The 14281-nt window shown below is 37.2% G+C and overlaps 1 protein-coding gene across 12 annotated transcripts in view; it reads left to right on the plus strand.

The window, feature by feature from the left end:
- Positions 1-14281, plus strand: part of TENM2 (teneurin transmembrane protein 2) — a 2592228-nt gene that overhangs the window by 2559317 nt on the left and 18630 nt on the right. For all 12 annotated transcript variants that reach the window (XM_056575104.1, XM_056575105.1, XM_056575107.1 and 9 more), the window contains 2 exons: positions 2640-2815; positions 8193-8428. In XM_056575104.1, coding sequence (XP_056431079.1) covers positions 2640-2815; positions 8193-8428 — 412 coding nt within the window. The remainder of the gene's footprint in view (positions 1-2639; positions 2816-8192; positions 8429-14281) is intronic.

The following is a 14281-nucleotide window of genomic DNA, read 5'->3' on the forward strand; positions in this document are numbered from 1 at the left end:
CTGGAGCCCTCTGTCCCCATTTTTTCATGCTTTCACTAGCCCTAGACCAGGTTTGTCTCTCATCACTGCAAGTGGGCTAGTTCTTGGCACCTTTAAATGTCCTGTTTTGTCCCATTGTGCTTACATCTGTTTCCTACAGCCCAACAGACCTAGTTCCTGGTCACTCTTTTCGGATCTGTGGACCTTGTTACTGCATCCACTGTTAAGAACAACTCTTCAATGATAACATGGAAAGCACAGAAAAAAACATCTGCAAACCTTATTAATAATAATAATTCCTTTAATTATATAGTGCCAACATATTCCACTGCGCTGTATAGAGATTGTCATCACCCACACTGATCCCTGTCCCTAATGGGGCTCACATTTTAAAATCATCTATCTGTATATTTTGGAGTGTGGGAAGAAACCCGGAGTACCAGGATAAAACCCACATAAACACAAGGAGAACATACAAACATAAAGCATATAGGATTTTAAGGGGTACTCCGGTGGGGAAATGTTTTTTCTGCCAGAAAGTTAAACAGATTTGTAAATTACTTCTATATAAAAATCTTAATACTTCCAGTACTTATCAGTTGCGGAATGCTTCACAGGAAGTTGTGTAGTTATTTTCTGTCTGACCACAGTGCTCTCTGCTGACACCTCTGTCCATGTGAGGAACTGTCCAGAGCAGGATAGGTTTGGATTCGCTCCTGCTCTGGACAATTCCTGACATGGACAGAGGTGTCAGCAGAGAGCACTGTGGTCAGGCAGAAAAGAACAACTCAACTTCCTCTGTAATATATAGCAGCTGATAAGTGGAAGGGTTAAGATTTTTAAATAGAAGTAATTTACAAATCTGTTTAACTTTCTGGCACCAGTTGATTTAAAAAATAAAAATAAATGTTCTACCAGAGTACCCCTTTAAACACAGGACCCAGTGCTGCAAGGCAACAGTGCCGCCAACCTTTCCATTTATACCCAGTTTTAACAGTGAATTAGCTCTGAGAGTAAAATCATCTAGATGACACAATGCCAAAACTGGGCAGTAGAAAAGGATACGTGTATGTAGAAAACAACACCTTATGCCATAGTCATTTTTGTCTCCTGGTTCTTTATGCCCCTAGTCCTTGTGTCAGATTTTCAGATGGCTTTTTGATCTAAGTAATGGCATAAAAAAGTTTTTACTGAATTTCAACATGTCATATTGCATGCACAAGAGATCACATTGGGGCTCAGTTTCCGATCTATAGATTACTGTTTATATTAGGTATTTTATAGATTTCAGCTTGTTCAGATGATGAATGTTAGTAACCAGTTAATTCTAAGGTATGTTCCTTTATTAATATTCATGAAAACTATATTTAGTCATAACAATCCTTGAAAGGCTTAGCAAAAGCAGCTGTAAAATCCCTTTTTTTGCTTGTTCGGAACACAGACTAAGAAATTTGGGAACATAAAAGATGCCAAGAACATTCGGATTACATAACAACTTTCTAATAGTTTATATACACCACCAGCACTCAATGTGTGTTCTTAAAATGAAGGAGACTAGCTCAGCAGCCATCTTATGTTGTTGAACAAATTTGGTCTCATTATTTATCCTTATTTGTAGTTTGAGGGGAGTCGTAATTTGCATTTATTCAGCCTATTTCTTTAGCATAAATAAAATCTAAACTATAACATTTTGTGTAGACAGATAAGTTCCTTAGCAGAAAATCCAAATGGTCATACTTTCACATTTCTCTAATATGGGTCAGTACAGCATGGGGTTTGATAAAGGGAACCCATGGAAAAGGCAAATGGTTTAGCTAGGTTTGGGCCCCATAACAACTCCATTGGAGGCATTTATGGTATGTACATCCATGATATCCTATCCACTATTCTTATTCAGCACCATTTGAGAATTCTTATTAGAGTGTATGGACAATCTCTTTAAAGGGGTACTCTGGCCCTAAGACATCGTATCCCCTATCCAAAGGATAAGGGATAAGATGTCTGATCAGGGGGGTCCCGTTGCTGGGGACCCCCACACTATCTCATGCAGACACCCACCTGTGGCAGCTGCACAGAGTGATTTTCGCTCCATGTCTGAAGGGTCACGACTACGGGGCATGAGTTTTGTGATGTCACGACCCCGCCCCCTTGTGACATCAAGTCCCGCTCCCTCAATGCAAGTCTATGGGAGGGGCCGTGATCAAGCATCTTATCCCCTATCCTTTGGATAAGGGATAAGATACCTTAGGGCCGAAGTACCCCTTTATCTTTCTGCCAGAAAATAATAGTTATGTAGGCTTTTATCTGGAGAGGATACTAACCGGCAAACTTTGCTTTTATAGAGTATAAATAACACAATTCTAATGAGTTTCTCTACCACAACGGAACACAATGCATTTACATTCAGGTCCAGATACCTAAAGTATCCAGGGGATGTTGTTAATCATATGTAAATTGCCATGTGCCATTTAATAAATAGTAACAGGTTTGTATAGCTTTGATATGGCATTCTGTATTCAGAGCATGATAATGCAATAAACTGATTCCTTTCAAGGTGGTGACAGTATAACACTGATCATTAGTATACAAAGCTAATGTTCTTATGGTTTTTACTACTGTTCTTTTTTTTAAGTAATCTTGTTTAATGGATTCAATTTTAGTTATGACAACGAGGGCCGCTTGACCAATGTAACCCGACCAACTGGAGTTGTCACCAGTCTCCATCGAGAAATGGAAAAGTCTATTACAATCGACATTGAAAACTCCAACCGGGATGATGATGTCACTGTTATAACCAATCTGTCGTCAGTGGAGGCATCATATACAGTCGTGCAAGGTATTGTGCCATAAATAGCCACCATCAACGTGAATGTTATTAAAACCTTTACCAGGCGCCTGGGTTACTTTCAGTATGAATAAGTACATGGCAGATTGATTTTAACTTAAAGAAACAAAATCAGATGGGTTTGATCATCTGTCTATGGCTAACCGGTTGTATTATAGTATTTTAAGTGTTTAAGATTTAAAAACCTACCTAACAATGCAAATCTCATCTTTTTTTTTTTTTTTTTTTCATTGTACATATTGTTCCTTATACCTTTGTGGGCTAATCATGGTCTGAACAGAGCCATATACTATATGGAACTGATCAAGTACACAATACTGTAGGGTCCCATATCCTAATCTGTACCCTAAGAAGTTGCTGTAAACCACTAGAGTATGCACAGAAGTATGATTCCTTCTAAGCAAAAATAACTTTTCTAAGTGTAGAGGTCACTGCCTGTAAAAAAATTGAAACAAATCTTAAAATGCTACAAAGGTTAAAAATTCTTCTTTAATGTGGCTTTATATAGGGTCTCAAAATGTAAAGGAGTAGCACACATTGGGGAGATCCTTCAGCAGCAACCTACATGCATCATGGCACACATGGGCACACACTAGTATACTCTTATATTATTATACAATATTACATATACATATCTTTATATGCCTTTCCTTACAAGATGTGCTCAAAATTCAACATACTTCACAGAAATATTTCTACTGATCTACATACAGTCCCTTAAAGTCATAATATGGACTGCTTTAGTGTCACCCTCTTTTATAGAGTGTTATTCTGTGATCAGTGCAAAGACTACTAATGAGGACTCTAATGATATATGTACGTAGCCTACAGTAGTGGCAAAAAATGTTTTGAGACAACTTTTGGTTTTCACAAAGTTTGCTGCTTCATTGTTTTTAGATCTTTTAGTCAGATGTTTCTATGGTACACTGAAGTACAATTATAAGCATTTTATTATTAAAAAGTACCTGCCACCAAATACACTGTTCTAAACTAACTCAGGCTATGTTCCCTAACTACTCCTAACACCCCTCCACAGCTTTAAAATGCTCTGTGTCATACCTTATTCTTGCTCACATAGTGCAATTTCCTAGCAGGAGAAAGTGGGTGTTTCCTAACAGGCATGACATCACTGAAGCCTGCTGGGGGACAATTTCCGCCCTCACATGGTTGCAGTGCTGTGATGAATAGAAGACCTCAAAGTCTGTGCATGTTTCAGTATGTGTTGCTATCAGTGAGGCTCTCCTGCAGCTTTCACTCTGTGCAGCTTTCTGTGAGAATCTGGGGAGCTTTCACTTTCTGCACAGCTGTCAATCAAGCTCAGTTCAGAGAAACACTTCCTGAGTTTGGTCTCTTGCCAGGCTAGGAGGAGACCAAACTCACTGTATTAATTGTGGCAGGGAACAGAACAGAGTCACCTAGTATTTATGTTGATAATTTTAAAAGCAAGAAAAGGGAGTGTCTGCAAATTACACAAGGAACATTATATTAAAAGTTTTATTTGGTGACATGTACTCTTTAATTTCTTTTTACACAATATTTATAGCTTTGATTCTCTCTTTTTAAGACATTTTGCCCTGGCATGCTGAATATAAGCTTGCAGGCCAAATTCTGACTGATGATGACCCATTCTTACCTAGTCAGATATTGTAATCAACTTCATACAAGTTGTTTTGTTGTTCACCCAGTAATTGAGGATTATCCAAAGTAAGTCAATGGGATTGATATCCGGAGAGTGTTATGGCCATGGATCAAAAATAGCAGTGCTTTGTTCAAAAAGCCACTTTGTTGTCACCTTTGACATGGTGCTCCATCATGTAGGAAAAAAGCATTATTAATCACTAAATTGCTTCTGGATCATTCTTAGAAGATAGATACTAGCAAGTACCAGGATCGTGTCCTAAAGAGGCTTTATCTACAGGGTCAGTTCAACAGCAGTGCAGAGCTTGCTGAGTAGTGTTGAGCGTGAATATTCGAATTGCTAATTTTTAGAGTGAATATCGGCACTTTGCGATTTCGCAAATATTTATAATATAGCTCCATATATCCGTAATGACGAATATTCTTTTTTTTTCTTCACAGTACACAACAATGATGTGTACTTTGTAACAATGATGTGTACTGTTTAAAAAAAATTGTGATAGTGTTAGACAGGGTAGGTTAGTTTACCAGATAGGTACTAGTGCAGGGTATAGTGTTAGTTGAAAGATATAATGCGCAGTATAGGAATTTCATTAAGATTTCCGCATGAAAAAAAAGTTAATACAGATAGCGAATATGCGAATTTCATGAACATAGGACAAATATTCATCCATATATTCGAGAAATATCGCAAATTCGAATATGGTCCCTGCTGCTCATCACTATTGCTGAGGAATGGCAGTAGGCAGGTGTCAGTGCATCTACATGGACAGTGAGACAGAGGATTTGTGAGGCTGGGCAGGTGTCAAAATAGGCATCAAAGAAGCCACTCCCAAAAAAAAACACATCAAGGACAGACATTCTGCAGGAAGTACAGGGATTGGATTCCATCCTGTTTGAGACATATCCAGAGAAGAAAAGATTAGCGCCACCATGTCAACAGTAAAGCATCCCGGGACCATTCATATGTCGAGTTACTGTACATCCAAGGGAGTGTGCTCCCTAAGAACACTGCCAAGAAACTCCCTTAAAGTGAGTGGAACAAGCAAATATACCGAAATTGTGAGAAACTCCAAGCATTGGTTAGGATAGAATCGATTGTCATCAGTCAAAATTTGGCCTAGAAACCGCTACCCAGTATGTCAGGGCAAACATCACAAGTCATGAAAGAGAAGGGTCCACACTGTAAATATAGTCTTTGCATAAACTTATTGTATTTTTCAATAAAAGTTTAAAAACATATGAAATGCTTATAATCGACTTCACCCAGTATACAGCTGAAACTGAAAGTATAAAATAAGTACTATTTTATTGTCATTTAATGCAATGTGTGTCAAATCCAGAATAGATTCTTCATCAGGTAGGTATAGAATAGTAAGGATTTAATACTTTCGGATTCATCTATTTGCTGGGAGAAGTGACTTGCTTATGTTCATTTTACAGGTTGTTCACTGGTGCTCTGAGCGCAACTACCTTTCGAGTGATTTATTAATTTTCAATATACAACTCATCCTGTGGGCTTCACTAAGAGCACACCTTTTTCTTCTTATTTAGAAACAACTGACTATAAGAAACGCTAAATTTATGTCAATCTTAATAATTTGAGCCATGACTGTATGAGCACTGCTCACTTTGGCAACGTCATGTGGTCACAGTAGCCTAAGCCTCTTCAAATTGGTACTTTTTTTTATTCTATTCCTTCTTTTACAAATAAAGAACATTTACCTGCAGAAGCTACAGTAGATCAATACGATCTTTCACTTCCCTTTGTTTATGTTCCATACCTATGACTCAGGCTTTGATTCCACTTTGCGTTTCAGGTTATGATGGACAGTAGCACAATGCATTTTGTATAGGGCGTACTGGTTTCTCAGATGCACACAGCATGCTGAAGGAAGACTGTGTAAATTAAATATTATAGCCTTAGCAGGGATTTACGAGAGTCAGTAGCCACAGCAATATTGTTAGCTGAGATTGCCTCTAACTGGCCTTGCTTGATGTCAGTGGTGTAGAAATAATTCTCAGGAAGAGCATGTCAGTTTTATCCGATGACAGCAAGCAGATGACCACAAACTTCAAACAGACAATGAGATAGTCAACAAGATAGCCAAAGCTTTATATTGATGTATTGGCCTGTGAAAACAGGTCATTATCAGATAGTATTGTCTGTAAGCTTCAGCAATAGCACAGTAGATCCCTTTTTCAAATGTTAGCTTCTACATGCTATCCCCTTGGGCACATATCTAAATGTCTAAGAATAAAGGAAACATAAGCAATTGATCTTCTTGTACTAATCTGTTTTGTTCTGCTGATCTCAGCTCTGTGAAAAGAGCCCTTTGAGCAAAAGCGGTTTCTTCCTTTTTATTTAATTCTATTTAGAAATGAAAGTGGAGAGAAAATCTATAAAAAGTGGATGCTCTCAATACAGGTGTATTGTGTCAGTGGAATAAGGCGAATAGGGAAGCCTGGCACAAAGTGTACACCCGTGTGTCTCTACTTTTTCCTTACAGAAACAACAATCATTTTAATAGACATCTGGCAACCAGATTAGACCTTTTGTGTATTAAAGTCAGCATGAGACATTCTGCGTATGGAACTGAGGGAAATGAAAATGTCTACATGATTGAAATTTTAAGTGAATTTTGTCCTTTTCCAAACTTATTATAAATTCTTGTGAGATTTCAATATATTTATTAAATAATATGCATATTTTACTAATACATTGTGTAATATTCATTTACTGCCCATCAGATGCCCCTAATTCTTAACTGTTCAAATTGATTTATTTCACTGATATTGCCAGTGACACTCCACCGTCAGCACAGGCTCTCGGCAGCTCCATTCAGTCAAAATAAGTTAGTAATGCACCGCTTTAATGCAGTCACCATTCTGATGTATACAATAGTGAAAGCCTCAATTCTAGACCACAGAACCTGCAAAACAGGTGCAATTTTGAAGTCTAATACACAAAAATGGGCTTCTATAACAGAAAACAGCATATATTTACACTTTACTGATATTAAGTGAAGTTCCATATTTTTTTTTTTACAATTCACCAAATAATTGCAAAAATGTTGAATACATTGTCCTTTATGCCATATGAAATTTTGGACAATTGAGCTATTTCGTAGTCTTATATAGAAGAATCAATATGGCCGAACTCCTAGAAAGGAGTTTGACTACGCATGTGAAAGTAGTAGTTGCAGCCATAATGGTTGTTATCCTACATCCCTACTTTATACTTTTAGTAGGTGTTGAAAAAAATTCAGTGTATGCACTTTAGAAAGTTGAGTAAAGTAGATATATTCTTTTTAAAGGTCAATGTTCACATTGGGACTTCTGTTTTTCTGCTCCATCATAGGAAAGTATTTTTCTTTGGTACTAGGATGAGTTATTTTAAGTCTATGTTCACATCTGTGTTGAGAGCTTGGTTAGTATTTTTTATCATGGATTCTGTATAAAAAATGCTAGAAAAAAGGTGCATGGTGATGCTCCAGTTTTCCTTCTAAAGTGATAGACACCACTAAAACCATTATAGTTAGTGGGGTCCCTAGGTGCTATTGGTGTCCATCATGTTACACACAATTGGCACAATTGTTTTTTTTTTTTTTTTGTTCCTATCACAGAATAGAGAAATTGAAATTCTGATACAGATGTGAACATAGCATAAGCTGTAGCAAGCCATTTGTTATATTTTCTTATTTAGTAATATCCTTTTTTTTTCCCCCAGATCAAGTAAGGAACAGTTACCAGTTATGTAGTAACGGAACCTTGAGAGTAATGTATGCTAATGGAATGGGGATCAGTTTTCATAGTGAACCCCATATTCTTGCTGGTACAGTGACACCTACAATTGGAAGACGCAATATTTCTTTACCCATGGAGAATGGACTAAACTCCATTGAATGGAGGTTACGAAAAGAACAGACAAAAGGCAAAGTAACTGTATTTGGAAGGAAGCTCCGGGTAAGTTTTATCTATGTTGACTTACCACTGTATAGTTAACTGAGAAACTCTATTTCTCCCCTCAAGAACATTGTGTGTTGCTCTTTTTATTAAAAGAATTTGGACAAATATATGACAGATACTTATTGACCAGATACAATTGAAAAATGTTCAGTTATGTGCACAGAGCCTAGAGTATTTCATTTTTACATTTAGCATAAATCACAGAAATGGATTGAATAAATACAGAAAGACAGGGAGGCAATATATTCCAATAATGAGAAAACCAATATAAATGACAATGACATGGGGATATTAATATAGGATCACACAGTACTACCTTTGTAGGATGGAATGTTCTGTAGCTTTCAAATCATTTTATGTTATTGAATTTTTGGATCTGCTTTATGGTCTCTTGGCATATTAAAGGTAATACACAGTAGTAGAACTAGACAATTTAGTCTATGTCAGATCCCAGAGCTTTTACGGCATAAGAGACTAGCCCTCCAGGTTGATTCTCTATATAATATGATTTGTTGATATTCTAGAAATCTGAAGTGACTTGTTCTACAGCCATATAGATGCATAACTCAAACAAAGCAGCATTATTACAAAGAAGGTGAAAATGCGGCTACTAACTTCTGTGATATATTTTACAATGGATCCGTATAGTCTTTCATCCACACCTATTGTCTCGGCACCAATTTAGTCCTTTCCCCACTGTTTATTGTTTTATATTGGATGCTCTTGTATTTCATGATATTTATCATTTGTTTATGCATTGAAAACACTTGCCAGATTTGCCATTAAATGTTGAAATAAATGGGATAAAGCCAGTTTACTCTAGAAAAATTGCTAAGTTAAAAAAAAACACAACACTTCGTAGAATTGAGTGAACTGTTCAGAAATTGGGTCTGTTTTATAGAGATACATTTACTAATACTTCTATTTTAAGTTGTTCCCAAGTAAACGTTAAAATCCATTCTGTACCGTGTTTCTGTTGAGGTCACATTTTTATCTGAATTTAAATTATTCATTATAGATTCCAAAAAAGTAATACACTTTATCTGCCTGTGGCATGAACAAAAATGCACCTATTTCACATTGTGCAGAGCTCTTTGAAGGAGAAAAAGTGGGGAAGGCAAATAAAAGCTTGTTATAAAAGTAATCAAAATATACTACTGTTGTAAAATATTTAGCATGTGCCCTTTTAAAAAAATATATTTTCTTGCATTAGCAGTTTAATAAACAGGGAGAGATGCAATTTATTGTTGTCAGAGAATGAACGTACAATAAAAATAATCTTTATCCTTATTATATTAAACACCTTTACTGCTCCTGGCAAGATACAAATAATCCATCGCTACTGAGTGTGAACTGCTGATTTGTCTTTTTCCCCTTTTTTAATTGGGGGTTTAGTGTGATTCAGCACATGTACAATGAAAATAAGAAAAAATAAACTACTGAGGGACAATAATCAGTTTATGCTCTAGTGACAGGTACATATAAAAAAAACTGGGGATGTGTCAGCTGTGTCCTATGTAAGGCATTAACTGGTTCATGGGCATAATAACTCAAATAAGACCAAAAACTTTGTGCAGTTTGGCTACTTAAAGCACTCAACGAACATGTATGTACTGCTCCTAGTAGACAAAATCAGTATAGATCTAGAAGCATACTAGGAGAATATAGATCTGACAAATCCTCTATAAACTATGATGCTAGAAAATATTAATAATGCTACATAATTTCAACTTGGAATTACTTTTGTATAATCTTAATCATATATACAAGTAGGAGGTGTCTGACAATAAGCTCTCAGGGATATGGGTACTCATATTATTTACTGTTACCCTTTGAATCTACAGGACAATTCATCTTCATGCAAAGGAAATGGGTTTTTAAATTGGGAACTGTGGTCCAGGGGAGTGACTTGTGAGGTGCCTGGTCCTAGACCTATTTCATTTTTATTTGGAGGCCACTTGAAGGCCATTGTGTACCAGGAGAAAATCTAAAAACATTAGAAGTAATACAGTAAAGATCCAATGCAGTTCATAATACCAGATGTGTTAATGTGCATTAATGCACGTGTTTCACTGTCCGGCAGTCAACTTGAGACACTGGATGAATGTGAACTATAAGATTCAAATGAATGGGATCAGTTCTACAATTAGTCTTTATCCGGTGTGCATCGGAGGGAAACGCGGCTGGACGACTTACATATGTAAAGAGGGCCTTACTAAGATTGTCTGCTTTTCAAAATCGTGCCACATTAGGGATTTGACTTTTCATGACACAAAATTTATTATCTTCTGATTTCCATTTAGTTTATCTGGCTGTTTTTTAGGTGACTCTGTGCGCCTACTTGTGCCAGTGCATTCAAAACTTTGCCAATCATGTTACTAACAGACTAATAAATAGTTGACCAGATAAGTGCAAACAACACTATGTAACCCTATTTTCACTATTATGAGATAATTTGTGCCAAGAAATGTAGAAAAACTCTTGGGACTTATGAAAAACAAAAATGTAACACCTCCTATTAGTACTGCTTTGTAAGTCTTAGTATAAAGTTAGGTAAAACCTGACAGAAAGGTTTGATAAATCTGTTGGTGATACTGAAAACATGCTAAAAACATCCAAACCTACAAAAAGTGTCAGCTTACAGTTTTATAAATCTAGGCAGGGGCGTAGCTATAGAGATAGCAGTCGCACTGGAGCCCTGGAGCCTAGGGGTGCCCCAAAATGCATCTGCCCCATAAGAGACCAGTATTTTAGTTGGCATATAGGGCCCTGTTGCAGATGTTGCATCAGGGCCCAGAAGCTTAAAGCTATGCCTCTGAATCTGGGCTAATGTGTCCACTTACTTCTGCTTTTCCAAAGACTTTAATTGAACACATTATTAGATTTAAAAAATTGCCACTATTTAGATCTACTGTGCTGCAATTTTTTGTCTTCATTTTACACTGTGCAACTCGTACATTACTTGGCTTGGGCGTCAGTGAAGAACGCCACTAGCTGTGAGAATTAGTGTTAATTGCAGGACACATTGATCATCAACACTTAGAACACACCTTGCATCCCTGGGTCCACTCGGTGCCACATCTGTCTGAGGATCACTCGATTGTGCGATCACTCAATTGTGCGTCAATATTCTTGCATTGACTACCAATAAACACCTGTAACACAGTAACATAGTTCATAAGGTTGAAAAAAGACCTGAGTCCATCAAGTTCAACCTATAACCCTAATGAGTCCCTGAGTTGCTTCAGAGGAAGGCAAAAAACCCTCATACTAGAGGTAAAAATTCCTTCCTGACTCCAAATATGGTAGTCAGAATAAATCCCGGGATCAACGTTCTGTCCCTATGAATCTAGTATCCATAAACTGTAATGTTATTACTCTCCAAAAATGCATCCAGGCCCCTTTTGAACTCTTTTATTGAGTTCACCATGACCATCTTCTCCAGAAGAGAGTTCCACAGTCTCACTGCTCTTACGTTTTCCACGTCAGTCGTCCCAAGTGTTCTCCGATTTAATACATAATCCAAGCCCGGATTTTTCCTTCCTATGTAGATCCATTTGTAACAGTGCACTGTCCTCTATTGTGTTGACCACTTTACAGAGTTTTTCCAGTGGAGTACCCCTTTAATTCCTTAAGAGCACTGGGCTAAATGCCATCTGGACATGGCGATTTGTCTATTTTGAGTTTTTTGTAGGTGGCACTATACTTCTCCTGGGTTAAACAGATGACCTGTACTGGGGAGTTTACCTTATCTCGCTGTATTTCGCCTGGCATTTAATTTGCCTCCATGAATACAGTGGGGAAGAATGTGTTTAATATATTTGCTTTTTCCTGATCCCCTTCTATATTTTCTTCCATATAATTTTTTAAAGGGCCTAGACTTTCATTTTTAACCTTTTTGTTATTTATATAGTTAAAGAACACTTTGGGGTTAGTTTTACTCTCTTTGGCAATGAGTCTTTCTGACTTTTTTCTCTATATCTTTTTAATGCTTCTTCACTGCCGTCCTGTGTTAGTAGTTTAAATGCTTTATTTTTGTCATTTATTGCCCCCTTAACCCCTTCCCACTGTAGGACGTATGTATACGTCCAATCATTCGACATGTTCGCGCAATTGGACGTATGCATACGTCAAAGCGATCTCCTGCACTGCCGTGGGCGGCGCAGGAGATCGGTGACAGGACCCGGCTGTTAATCACAACCGGAGTCCCGTCGCAGCTGCCGCAGCCGCGATCGTGCCGGTCCCAGCAACATTAACCCCCCTATGCCGTGATCAATCCTGATCACGGTATCTATGGTGTTGACAGGGGGAGCGCTCTCCTGTACTCCTGTACTGTGCCGCAATACGATCACGGGTCGCTGTTGGTTGCTATGGAAGCAGGAGGTCAGATCATGACCTCCTGTCTGCCTGCTACGGAAGCCTGTGAGATCCAGCCAGAGGCTGGATCACACAGGCTGTACAGTGTGCAGCTCATCAGGTCATACTGTGCTGCAGTACAAATGTATTGCAGCATAGTATAACCTGTAAAAAGTGTAAAAAATAAAATAAAAAGTTCTTCAATATAAGTATGAAGTGTAAAAAAAAATTAAAAAATGCCCCTTTCCCAATAAAAGGCCTGTATTATCACCAAAAAAGATCAAAAACACAAATCATATACATAATTGGTGTTGCCACATCCGTAATGATGTGTACTATAAAACTATAATGTAAATTATCCCACACGGTGAACACAGTAAAAAAAACATTTAAAAAAAAAATTCGCCAATTTTGATACAAATAGCGGAATAAAAAAGATCAAATGGTAGCACGTAGCACAAAAATGATACAAATAAAAAGTACAGCTCATCCTGCAAAAAATAAACCCTTACTCAATTGCATTGGACGAAAAATAAAAAAGTTACGGCTGTTGGAAAATGAATGGCAGAAAACGAATTTTGCTCAGAAAAGGAAAAAGAGCATAGAAAGCTATATAAAATGGGTATCGCCATAATCGTACTGACCCACAAAATAAATATAACATCACTTTTACTGCTCAGTGTTCACTATAAAAAAAATAAAAAATGAACGCAAGAAATTTTTCACAATATTTTGAAGTTTTTCACAAAAGATGCTGCATGTGTCAACAAAAATGCACCACTTATATAAAGTACAATATGTCACGAAAAAACTATCTCAGAATTGCTCTGCTCAGAAAAAGCGTTCTGAAGTTATTACCATTTAAAGAGATACATGTCAAATTTAAAAAAAAGAGCCTGGTCATTGAGGTAAAAAATGGATCCGTCCTAAAGGGGTTTTCTTGTATTCCTGACCCTTTTATTCCCATAAGGTATATACATCTTACAGTGAGAATTTAAGATATGTTTAAGTCTCCCATTTAGTGTCAGTATTCTTGTTTTTCAGGACATTCTCCCAATTTATATTGCTAAGGGCTTCTCTGAGTTGATCAAACTTTGTCTTCCTAAAGTTTATCGTTTTAGTGGACCCTCGAGAGACTCCCTTATTGCAGGACAAGTTATAATGTATTATATTATGATCACTATTTCCTAGGTGTCCTTCTACTTGCACATCAGTTACTCTACCAGGTCTGTTGGTTAATATTAAGTCTAGTAAGACGCCCCCTCTGGTCGGGCTCTGCACCATTTGGGACAGATAATTGTCTTTAGCTATAGTCAGAAACCTGTTTCCTTTATGAGATTCCCAGGTCTCAGTCTCCCAGTTTATATCAGGATAGTTAAAGTCCCCCATTATTATCATATCATTTTGATTTGGTGCCTTGTTTATTTGCTTCAATAATTAATCTTCTGGCTCTTCCATTATGTTTGATGTTTTATAGCAAACCTCTATCAGAAT

This window comes from Hyla sarda, chromosome 4, assembly GCF_029499605.1.
Source record: "Hyla sarda isolate aHylSar1 chromosome 4, aHylSar1.hap1, whole genome shotgun sequence".
Taxonomy (NCBI): Eukaryota; Metazoa; Chordata; class Amphibia; order Anura; family Hylidae; genus Hyla; species Hyla sarda.